Genomic DNA, 12761 nt, shown 5'->3' on the forward strand with positions numbered 1-12761 from the left:
AATTTCACGATGCATCTCCATTTGTCATTCACTAAACAACATATGCTATATGGTACATTAATTTTTACTAATTTTGTTTTATATCTGGCTTCAGGTCATCTGTTCAATGTGTAACACAGAACAAGATGTGAGTTTCATCCTTCAAAACTCATACTATAAATGCTAACATTTGACAAATTACTAAAGTTATGCTGCTAGATGATTTACTTATTTTATTCATGTTACCAATTTTATTTGCCATTTAGGTTCAACAAACTTGTATCAATTGCGGCACTTGTATGGGGAAGTACTATTGCTCAAATTGCAAATTCTTTGACGACGATGTAAGCTTCGTCTTGGTTAATTTCTCAAGCATTACTTTTTTATCAAGCGTCTGCTTGAATAACCCCGCCTTTTTTTCCTTTCTTTCTTAGGTTTCAAAGAATCAATACCACTGTGATAAATGTCGAATCTGCAGGTTAAGATCTATTTTTATTGAATTCCCCCCCCCCCCCCCCCCCAGTTTGGCATACTACGTGGCTTTTTGTTCCTGCCATCTCGACTCAATCTTTGTACTGCTATTGTTTTCTGATAAATTTTCTTGGCATATGAACACTGTCACGAATATGTTTTTCTACAGAATTTTGGCTGCCTATTTTTCGATGGCGAATTCATTTTCCACTCCTTTCTTGTGTAGATAATTTTGTTCAACTCTCTGTATCTAATTTCCTTTTTCTCTTTTGGACTTCTGTCAAAACAGAACTGGTGGCAAGGAAAATTATTTCCATTGTGATAGATGTGGTAATTCATTTTTTTAGACGAGTTTTACTTATTGATAGTCGGTGTCATGAACCAAGCAGTTGAAGATATGTGTTTTCTGTTTCAGAATGTTGCTATTCAAATTTATTAAAGGAGGCACATATTTGTGTAGAAAGAGCAATGCACCACAATTGCCCAGTTTGCTTTGAGGTAAATATATGATACTGCTGCTATAGTAAGAGAAGTAATTTCATTAAATTCTTGTTTTAATTTATTTTATCTCGTAATGCAGTATCTTTTCGATACCACAAGAGGCATTACTGTATTGCCATGCGGCCATACTATACATCTCGAATGCGTTAAGGAGATGGAAAGGCATTTCCAGTAAGATTTCCCATCCTCTCCCTCTGTTAAACCACATCATTTAAAAGCTTAATTATTATAGTGTAAATTTTGCATTCAACACCTCCCCCACATGCATATTTTTTATAAATGGATATAAGTGAGACTTGAACGCAGAATTTCTTCTGCCTGCACTCAAATAAAATGTCGAACCAACTTTTCTAAAAGCTTAAGTCGTGTTCTTTTCATCGAAGGCATTTGTGCTAATGGTTGAGGCATACAGGTATTCTTGCCCAGTTTGCTCAAAATCTTACTGTGACATGACCCGAGTATGGGAGAAGCTGGATCAGGAGGTCTGAAAATTTACAATGATGATGTTTTTGATCTTTTTTTTTTTTTTTTTTCTTTTCCCCCTTTCCCTCCTGTACTCTAACCATATCGTTTTTTGCTTCTAAATCCAGGTCGCTTCAATTCCTATGCCTGAAATGTATCAAAACAAGATGGTAAGAAATGGAGTCCTAAATCATTAAAACGTTTCGTGCTTTAATTATTAAGATATCTGAAGTTCTTAATTTTGATGTCCCGATGATTTAGGTATGGATCCTTTGTAACGACTGTGGAGAAACATCAGAAGTGAACTTTCATGTCGTGGCGCACAAGTGCTTGAATTGTAACTCCTACAATACAAGGCAGACAAGAGGAGGCCATTCTTCATGTGCATCGAGAATATCAGAAATGGTTAGATGATTGGATAAAAGAAGTCTCTGCCAATTATTTCTGTATTCTTCAATGGACGAAGCTTTATATCATACTGGCTCATCTTTCCTTTTCAGTTGATGGTAGAATCCAGTCATCCTTTTGAAGGACACATCCAGTTTACTATGCTTTGTCTGGAAATTAATGAGAATCACTCCTTTCTGACTCAGTTCTTTATGTTTGAAATTGTGTTATAAAATGATCGAGTCGGAGATACTGAAATATAACTTATTATTTAAGAATTACAAATTAAAAGACTTCATTTGTAGAGTTAGGAATAACTAAAAGTGATGGATGGATGGATCAAACACTCATCGCACAACTGAACTGGACCATGGTCCGGGCTTTTCTCTGGGTGACGATGCCTTGCCTCTGGGGGTGGGCTAATGTGGATGCTTCGCCTCTTTTGATGAAGTGGGCTATTCAAATGGGGCTTTAATGCTATGAACTTTTAGCTTTGAGGGAGAATTTGTTTCGTTATAATATTGTTAATGAGATTTAGAGAATTAATTTAAATGTGATTATTGATAAATGAAAATGTTTATGTTAAATTCGTTTTCCCCAATCAATATGGTAGATATCTCAATTATTGTGGGGTTGGGAAAAATGCAATAAATATTTATTTTAGATAAGTTAGCGATAACTTTTCATCATTTTTTTCCACCTTGTCTAAAAAAGTGCAAAATTAAAATGAGACGAGTTAGATGTTCGACATGACACTCATTTTTTGTGGAGAATATGTTACTCGGGGAGGATGTTACAAGTCAAGTAAAGAAGCCTTGAGCGTGGATTATTACAATCCTATGGGATGAGACCGTGACCATAATAGTTTTTTATTCCGTGCACTTTGGATCTTCAGGTTTTTGTACACTTTTAGTCCTCAACTTCCATTTCCCAAACTCATTCACTTTTGGTCTCTCAACTCATATGTTCTTCAAATTTGTCCTCCAAAGTTACGAGAATGCTCAAATTGGTCTCCAAACTCTTCAAATGTCCAATTTAGTCTCCAAAATTTGTGAATGCATACACTCAGCACTTTCAAAGCTTCTAATCTAGCTCAAGCTTACTGGTGGCTCTTCAATTACATGCTTTAAGCTCCAATTCTCTTCCTTCATGCTCAGTTTACCTTCAAGTCGAATTTTTTACATGTGAAAGCAATATGTATACTATATTAGGTAAAAATATGATCAAATAATTATTATTATGCAATTTTAAAAGTTTAAATAAATGTGTCAAATGCTCTTATTATATTCCATGAGAGAGCTTTGGAAGAACTTTCTAAAATATTCGAGAGAAGTATCCAGAATGTTCCATATAGAATGATTGTAATGACTTGTAGAAGATTGTAGCTATAACTTTTCTTATACATTTATTTCGTTTAATATCTCACAGAAGATTTTAGAGAATCAATACTAACAATAAGGTTGAATAAATCATTACCATTCATTCTAAGGATGTGAATGATGAAAGGTCAAGAAGGTCTCATGGGGAACCAACGAGGAAATTGGTTAGCAAAAGTAGGCAACTAAAAGAGTGGAAGCACATTTTTATTTAGAGGTCCTTATACTATAGTTGCAATTGTCTATTAACCCTCTCGTCTATTATGCGCCAATTATCTCTTCTTTATATTACAATATTTTCAGTGCACTTACAAATACAACAAATTAAGATAATCTGATTTTGCCAAGACTACAATGAACGGAATCGAGGAGTTCAGTGTTGCATGGTAGATTGTAAGAGCTAAGTGTGTCGGAAACATTTTGATAAATTTTAGTTTTTGTATTGGAAAAAAATAGAACAAGTAAAAATTGTTTTAAAATAAAATATTCTTTAATTAAAAGTAATTAAAAATGATTTATCTAACATTTATACAAACAAAAAATTATTTGCTTTTCCCGTTTAATCATAACATGCTTTTAGTATTGCTCCTTTAATAAGTCAACGGCATGTGGGATAGAAAGGGATGCAAATTATAGTAATTCAATGATGACGAAATCAATGTTGTTTCTGAATTAAAGTGTGAAAAATCAATTGCGCCACTTGTAATTTAAAGCTTGCAGCCAAAGCATGGTTTCAACCATAAATCATCACGACGAAGTAAAGAGCAATATTGAAGGTGAAAGATATTAACTCTCCAACTCAGAAGTTGGGAGAGAAAATACATATATTAACCGTTTGGTCCCTCATTTTTTACAAATTCTAATGTTTGAAATAGGGTTTTTTTTTTTTTTTTTTTTTTTTTATTTTTTGTTTAAAAAAAAAAAAAAAAATTTGGTGTCAATTGAGCTACTATACTATAATTTTATGTCAGTTCGATCGCTACATTTTAATTTTGTCTCAATTTAAGTCATTTCATTCAGTTTCGCCACATTGTCTAGCGTCATATATTTTACGTGAATACTAAATACTAATGATCGCATACATGACCATGAAAATATGACATAAAAGAAGTGATTCAATCGAAAACCCACCTTTCGTGTTATTTTCAATCCATGTAAAAATGTAATTTTCAATTTATTAGTCCAATCTTACAAGCACCTCGGACCCAATGATTGAAAGGGGCTTAACGGTAAAACCCCAAATCATAGCAACATGTCAAACTGAAAACTCATCCATTAAGCAAGTATGCCTTCATTAGTAAACATCATCATTACATGATTGAAAATGTGTTCTTTAATTACGTCAACTCCCCCAACAATCAATTAAAAAAGACAGGAGTCCATCCTAATGTTGACACCATGGTTTCTACCAATGTTTGCCTAGATGACAAACAATCATGGTGGGCTGCAACAAGATTGGTCGAACTCAATAGCCAATCAAATCTCTTTAAAAAGGACAATGACTCACAAATTGATGTTAAACACTGTAACTTGACAAGACAAAGACAACAAGCCCATAATTGAAAGAACTATAAATAAGAGAAACAATTTACTTCGAAGAGAGCTAATGCACTCCATGTAAGATTTTCCCACAAAAGGCCAAGCCAAGCAAATTTATCTAAAACACTGCTCAACGAGAATCATTCTTTTCTTTACAATTTTTCCAGCAAATACATACAATTACTTTTCTAAATTTAGTTTAAATTGATATATAATTACCACGTTATTTGTAGCCATCAACACAATTTAATATTTTTTACAACCCGTTAGGATGTAACATCCACGTCAATGTCCTCGTTAAACAATGTGACGGAATCAGACAAAGGACTAAAATTGAGACAACAGTGAAGTATAGTTACCTAATTAAAACAAATTAAAGTATATTTACTAACTTAAGAATTGTCTAATAGTACAACGGCCGCAAATGAAAACCCAAAACGGAGAAAATTCAAAGTAACGGCATTGGAATTTTGCAGCATGTCATTTCATTATGCTAAAATTTATTCCCTGTTCACGGTGGGCAAAAATTATGTTACCCACCTACCCACATCGGCAGGTCAAACAAATATTTTTTTTTTTTTTTTTTTTTTCCCAAAAAAAAAAAAAAAAAAAAAAAAAAAAAAGAGAAGATTATGTTGTCGATCTGGCTCGTCTAAAAGATTAAATTTTTCCATAATTTAGTGACCACGGGAAAATAAAATTTGAATTTTACCAGCTCTAATATCACGTCAAACTACTTTTCACTTGGCAGGTGGTCGAAGATTGCACAAAGGTTGCTAGGAAGAACTGATAATGAAATAAAGAACTATCGGAGTTGTCGGTTTAAAAATATATCAGTAGTTGGGGAGAAAGGAGTCTTCACTAAAATATTTATGAGCTTCAATACAATTTTTCAAGTGCCTTCACTATCGTATTCCTATTATGTGCAGACTTTAAAATGTGACATAGCCACTCAATCATCTAGAAACTGCGAATATCCTCTGAAGACAACATTTTTGGATCGGCTGTAGATTCTTCGGACGGTTTCGAGTTACGGGACTTTTGGAACCCTGACATCTACTCTCCAGAATTCAAGGATGGTGATTTTAGTAAATGAGATTCATATAAGAATTGAAATTAAAATGTCTTGCATTGTAAAAAATGTTAAAGAAAACTTCTAATTATATGTTGACAAGTTCCTAATGTACATTGAACTATCCATAATGAACCGCCCGTTTTGTAGGACAACATTAATGAGTATCGTGGAATTTAGGAGAAACAAGCAAAAAAATTACTAAAGTGGAGGAAAATCAAAGTTTAGGGACCAAAGTGTAAATAGTTGAAGATGGCCAGGAAGAATAAACGAAGATGAGAAAGAGTTGAAAACCAATTGTGCGAAGACATGAAGTACTGAAAGAGGAAGAAGAAGAAGAAGAAGAAGTGAGAAAAGAGGTTAAGAAACGAGAGAATAGAGTTCGGGGACCAACATGCAAATAATGAATGTTCACTTGAATTATGTTATAGAATAGTGTTATCTCCTATGCGGTAACGTGGCATGGTTTAGAGAGCTCCAGAATTGAATTTCATTGAACTATGCTATAGCTTGCGTTTGTACTCTGGTATAGCACAGTATATTTTTAGAGGAAAAATTATAGTTTCCTTATATGACTTGAATTCTTGTGAAAATAATTCTTGGGATGTCTTTTAAAAACCGAGGGCCATCCAAAAGTGGTCACCACGCATTACAATACATCCATATAGATTTTAGAGCATAGGAGGCAAGAAACATAAAAATAGATTCCAAAACTCGAAAATTCAATTTAAGATTTATTTAGGTGATATCGATTTTTCAATATTTCTTTTGTTTTCTTCTTCATAACATGCTAGATTAGATTTGTTTGTGCTAGAAAAAGATGAACCGTGTAATATGATTTTTTATTTTTCAGTTTTACATATTTGACATCAAGAACACGTTTTTGGATATTGAATGATTTGTATAATTTTCTTTTTTCTACGATTATTGTGCACTGTAGTTGTGTGAATGTGATGGCTTATTTTTTGTGTTAGAAAAAGATGAACTGTGTAATATGAGTTTTTAAGTACGTAACTTCTATTTATGCTTGACTACAAGTAATAATATTAGTGTTGCAGAAATATGTAGGTACAATTCAATTCGTTAAGTAATCCAAAGGATTTTTCAATTGCCTATTTTCTTCTCATAGCATTCTAGTCGACATCGGCTACATTTTTCACATCTGGTCTCAAAGCCTCAATAAAGGAGGAAAGATAAGGAGTTGGAGAGTTTTCAAAAATATTGATTTTGGACAAAGAGTTAGCACGAGTCAAGGTATCATATGGGGGTCAGTCGAGACCCCTATGGGCTTGCTGGCTGTCAACCAGAGCTTCTGGTCGACTAGGCTGCTGGGAAGTGGGCAGTCGCTCAATAGCTCGTGACAGCCACCCCCAGAACAAAGCTGTGCATTTTTAAACTCATTTTCATGGTCACTTTACACCTCATTCCGTTTATTTACCTATGTTGCGACTCAAATAAAAGGTGATAGAGTGATAATTAACAATAAAGCAAATGAAATGTAGAAAAAGATAGATATTCGAGCTCTCCGACACCACCGAGTCTAAATCTTAAGTGATTTTTAGCTTGTGGTTAGACAGATTGAAGGTACATTTGAAAGGAAAGACGAGAAAATGAGCTCATATTGTCTGAAAGCTCATGACATTCAGCAACGATTTAATTGATGTGAAATTGTAAAGATTGCTTGAGCTGACAACTGTAAGGTCGATTGTCTAGACTGGTACTCATGGGATTTGATGGACTTGACAAGATAGTCTATATAAAAATTGTGATAGAGCCTAGCATCAATCATTCCATCGGTGTCATGGACATTGACCATGAACCCTCATAAATGGACCCGATAGTAGACTTCATAACTAATGGAAATCTCCCAGACGATCCTCGAGTAGCGAGGAGAGTCCGATCAAGGGCACCTAGGTATTGCATGATCAGAGGAGTTTTACATGAACACGAGCGAGATCTTTCGGTATCTGAAACAAAGATATCGAGGTGTCCTTGTCGCCCCTACGATGCTTAAGTCATAAAGAAAATTTGTGCGTGAGACTATAAATTGAGAATAATGGAAAAACGTACCTGAATAATGAATGAAAGGCGTGTATTTATAGAGATAGTTACTACACTCCTAGTAGGATTAAGTTAGTAGAATATCCTTATTCGTAGGAGTGGTACCTTAAAGACGTATTGGACTTGTACTACGATTGTAAGTCCAATCATAACTTTATAGTAAAGTATTTGAGATAGAGTCCCAGTAAGAGTCAAGTGTCAATGTATTTGGATAGTGTTAGAGTCCTAAATATGTAGGAATCATCTTAGGTTAAAAACAGCTGCCCTAGGTTTGACCAAGGGGCAGGCTCAAGGACGTTAAGCCTTCAAGTAGCTGTCATGCCTAAGGACATATCCCGAGGATAATTGCCATACATCGTCGTCACCGCATGGTACATGATGCTCGAGCATATTCCTTTGCTCAAGCACCTCTATCCCGAGCACAACATTGATGAAGTAATAGAAAAAGTCATTTTCAAATCCTCACGATAAAAAGCTCGGGAATGACAAACATCTACCACATCGTACTTGATTCAAATTGAGTGAGATCAAAACTTAAATTTGTTGTTGTAGCATGCTAAGACAACATTAATTAGTACAAGTACGGGTAATTTCTTCGCAGAGTTCTGATTTTGCACGTTTCACAAGCTTGCTTGCATTATTCTTTTACAACCGAGGTGCTCTACAAGGCTCGTCCCTTACAGGCCATTTACAGGCCTCACACAAAACAAGGAAGGGTGACATTTATGGGGTATTATTTTACTAAGGTGGGTCCCATGCAGGACCTACCTCATGTAAGTACCTGTAGAGAGCTTGTGAGGCTCAAAGCCTGACAGACCAAGCATTGTTCATTTTTTTTTTATATAACTGATTTGAAGTCTTGGATAAAAGAAGAAAGTCATCGTATCGATAATTAGCTTAAAACCTTTCACCTTTTATAATGTGAATCCTATTACTCCTTTTATTCATTAGAATAAAATTATAATTTAGTTATAATATGCATATGTACAGATATAAAGGTCGACAAGACGATAGTATTATTTTGGTAGATAGCACAAAAAGGAACGGACATTTATTTTCTATTAAGAGTAGAGTACTTGATTTTGAAATAAAACGTGACCTCATTCTCTGCCAGTGCTCATGACCTCACTATTCCAAAGAATTAATTAATAGTAATATTATTTATCTAGACTGATCATCATACTCAGTCTAGACGATATTCAAATAACATTCATTAATTTGCCATCTTATACTCTGTTTGAATATAAATTTACGAAAAATTTATATATTTAATCACAGTCAAATATTAATTTCAAAGATGCATTCATAACTACTAATTATTATTCATAAATTTCGTGAAATTTATTGTTATTCCTCTTTATAAATAATTTATAAATCTGTAAAACAAAGACTTTAATGTAGAGATAGAGTTCCATTATAGTGACGAGTCTATAAATAATAGTGGAAATGAGGAAATCATACTATTAAAATCAATATTTCAAAAATCAAATCCAAGTATTGTATATTCACAAATCAGAAATTAATTTAATCATTATAAATCAATATATTAACAATATTATTATAAATTAATTTATATTCACAAACCCTACCCTAAAAACAACCAAGTCGTTCTCTCCTCTCCCATCATTCTCTCCACCATCGTCTCCATCGCCATCGGGTTGTCGCTGCAGCAACTCCTCTTGTGTGAGCGCCTCTGTTGCGACGACGAGTCGCAATGAAGCGATTTGAAGCGGCATCACAGGCGATGGTGTTTGTGTTTTCGTGATTTTGTCGTGGTGGCTATTGTGTTTTTGTACGGCTTGTGTGTTGTTTTGTGTGGTGGTGGTGATGGTTTGTGTGATGGCATTTTATGGCGCTGGAGCTAGCGATTGGGTGAGTAACAGCATTGCGATGTGTTTGTGTGGTGGCGGTTTAGGTGGTGGAGGTGATGGTGATTTTGTGGTGGTTGATCTGGCGATTGGGGTGGTTTGTGTAGTGTCGGTGGCGCCTTGTACCTTTGTCTCTCTTCTCAGTCTCTCATTTCCCTCTCCCCCATTATCGTCACTATAGCACCTTGATGGGATGTGAGTGGTGTGGTGGTTGCGGGCTGTCGCTGTAGCACCTCGATTTTTTATTCGATCTACTTAGTACAGCGGTTGGCGACGTTGGTTCTTGTAGCGGGTAGTTTATGTGTGGGAATGGCATTGGTAACACGATCTGGTGTTGGTGGTGGTTGGCGACGGTGCGGTGCTTTGAAGTGGTAGGATGGGGCATGGGTGATGTTGCTGTTATAATGGTGGTGGTGTTGGTGGTGGGCGACGTCACTGGTAGAGGTTAGCGGTGGGACGGTACTTTGGAGCTGTGGGATGGAGACCGAATTGTGACAATTTTATTGGTTGATTGAAAGTTGTGACCAATAATTGATTAATTTGTGACCAATGTGGTGGTAGTTTTGACGATTATGGTGGTGCTGTTGGAGACAGTGTTGAAGTGGTGGTCGTAAGTGTTGGTTATGGTGATGGTGATGGTCACGGATTATTTGATTAATTGTGACCAGTGAATTGGTTAATATATTAATAATAAATAATATGTGACCAATGAAGAAGATAAATTGCGATCAAGAGATATATGTGACCTAAAAAATTAATAATTTGTGACCTATAATATTTGTGATCTGTGACCTGTAAATATTTTTATTCGTGACCTTTAAAATTTTTAAATTGTGATCGAAAAATAAGTTGTGACTAAAAATTAATCCGTAAATAATTAATTTTTTTATTTGTAACCAATGAACAAATTCTACAAAAATTTTGAATTGTGATCGTAAAATCATTTTTTTACATAAAATTTCTAATTTGTGACCAAAAAATAATAAATGACTAATTAAATTGTTAATTTGTGACCAAATTGTATAAATATGTGATCTAAATATATTTAATTAATTAAATCATAAATAAATTTTAATAAAAATCTGATTTTTAAAATTTAAAACTTATTTTCTTAATTTTGAAATATGTCATACTTTAATCTTTTATCTATGAAATTTTCCCTAAATAATATTACTCTTAACCTGACCCGTTTGATAAATAATAAAAATACTTTATTATCCCCTCGTTTAATCCTTATTTCTTAAAACTATTTTTTCTTAAAACAATAAAAATAAAAATAAAAGATAAAACTCATTTCACCGCACATTTTATAAGACTCACAATTGTTCGACCTTTTAACTACATATTTCAATAACTTTTATCAAAATCAATTTTTATTCACACCAAACAAAGACTACTTGTATAAAAAATGTCAACCTTCATCGAATGACATAAACAACAATTTAATAACAAAAATTGTCAATTGTTTGATCAAATTCCTTATAAATCAAACTAGACGAATACGTATTTTGATTCTAATTTTGTTTTCTCTTTCTTTTTGTCTGATTTTCTTATTTATTTAATTCATTGTACAAAGAAAAGCACATTGAAACGAGCATTAATTTCAATGATCAAGAGAACCATCGTATAACTAAGACGCGCTCGCACAGGTTGAGACTTCTACGAAGAATACGATAGAAAATTCAACCCAAAAAAAAAAAAAAAAAAAAAAAGTCACGTAAGCCATTTCAGTCATCTATGGAACTCCAAATACCAATCATCTTCAAGAATAAAAACATGGATCAACTAATTTCAACACGAGAATAAAAAGTTCTCAAGTTGGGTAAAATATGGTAAAAACCCAAACGCAAGAAATGCTTCACAAACCAATCTTAATCTGCAGCACATATCGATACATCTAAGTTACATTACTAGTTGCTTAATCTATAATCCTTAATGATTGAGCAAAGCAGAACATAAAAATGAAATACCATGGGAAAAAGGTTCGCCTTTCGATCTTGGATTGGGACTGCTCATTGCATTCCAAAAAAGCAATAGCCATATCCTGTCAGCGTTCTTGTGCAGCAGCAGCGGCCAATCTTTGCCACGTCAGTTCTCGTTGTTCTTCCAATTCTCTCGCATTTGCTTCCCTTTCTGTATACTGCCTTTGGCATTCCTCGAATAACTCCACGTCCATCTCCAAAAACATTTTTCGAACGTTAACAGTGAGACCATGTACTGCCTGATTCCAGTGGGACTGAATATTTTTTTCTAAAGCCTCGAAGATAATTGGCAAAATGACTTTCCGGTTCTGGGCAATCAAGCTCACTACATGTTCATTATTCCACAGAAATAGTGCTCGTTCCGCAACCTAAAACATCACTTTGCCTCAGAAAATACTATGAAGCTCATGCAATTGCCTCAATTAAAATAACTGATAAACAACTTTAGAAAAATAATTTTCTTCTCTAATAACAGACATGAGATTTATTTCCTCTACGTTTTGCATGTACAAAGTTAAAGAAAAATAAAACCTGGGATCCAGACCCTAAACAAGTATGACTTATTGAAAGAAAAACTCCAAATAATCAAACCAAATTTGTAATTGGCTCCGTGCAACTTGGACCTATCATTTCCAAGAAATGAAATATCAATTTCCACACCACCACTTGCAACTACCTGATTAAGAAGTTTAAGTGCTGATTCTGCACGTTCCCAATTTTAGATTCATTCAGTCACAATGTCACACTATCATGCCCCCGTTTGGCCCCTATTCTCTTTCTTTTTTTCCTCACTTATTTTCAACAACACAATCTTCCATAAAATATTATTACACGTAAATCGAAAACTTTTCATTCTTTTTCAACCACACATTCTTCAAAAAAACACTATTCTAAACATTAAAATTTGGAAAAAATGGGGGCCAAACGAGGGCTACGTCCATCTAAATAAGAGATCAACTAAAGGAAATATAAATATGGAGTTTTTTAATCTTCGATTCATGCGGCAATTTATATTCCACAGAACTTCAAATGCTTTGAAGAATAATATAGTAAAAAAGCCACA

General features: G+C 34.2%; 2 protein-coding genes across 2 annotated transcripts in view; one reads left to right on the top strand and one right to left on the bottom strand.

The window, feature by feature from the left end:
* LOC111365241 (E3 ubiquitin-protein ligase RZFP34-like) overlaps positions 1 to 2104 on the top strand; it is a 3359-nt gene extending 1255 nt beyond the window's left edge. The window contains exons 5-14 of the mRNA XM_022985662.1: positions 95 to 127; positions 246 to 323; positions 414 to 457; positions 740 to 780; positions 866 to 948; positions 1031 to 1122; positions 1364 to 1433; positions 1542 to 1583; positions 1675 to 1818; positions 1914 to 2104. Of these exons, the coding sequence (XP_022841430.1) occupies positions 95 to 127; positions 246 to 323; positions 414 to 457; positions 740 to 780; positions 866 to 948; positions 1031 to 1122; positions 1364 to 1433; positions 1542 to 1583; positions 1675 to 1818; positions 1914 to 2033 (747 nt within the window). The 3' untranslated portion in view covers positions 2034 to 2104. The remainder of the gene's footprint in view (positions 1 to 94; positions 128 to 245; positions 324 to 413; positions 458 to 739; positions 781 to 865; positions 949 to 1030; positions 1123 to 1363; positions 1434 to 1541; positions 1584 to 1674; positions 1819 to 1913) is intronic.
* A 9352-nt stretch (positions 2105 to 11456) lies between these two features.
* The window catches only part of LOC111373276 (serine/threonine protein phosphatase 2A 57 kDa regulatory subunit B' beta isoform), a 4180-nt gene continuing 2875 nt past the window's right edge, over positions 11457 to 12761 (bottom strand). The window contains exons 2-3 of the mRNA XM_022995782.1: positions 12375 to 12400; positions 11457 to 12066 (exon numbers count right to left, since the gene is read on the bottom strand). Of these exons, the coding sequence (XP_022851550.1) occupies positions 11764 to 12066; positions 12375 to 12400 (329 nt within the window). The 3' untranslated portion in view covers positions 11457 to 11763. The remainder of the gene's footprint in view (positions 12067 to 12374; positions 12401 to 12761) is intronic.

This window comes from Olea europaea, chromosome 2 (genome assembly GCF_002742605.1).
Source record: "Olea europaea var. sylvestris chromosome 2, O_europaea_v1, whole genome shotgun sequence".
In the NCBI taxonomy this organism is placed as follows: domain Eukaryota; kingdom Viridiplantae; phylum Streptophyta; class Magnoliopsida; order Lamiales; family Oleaceae; genus Olea; species Olea europaea.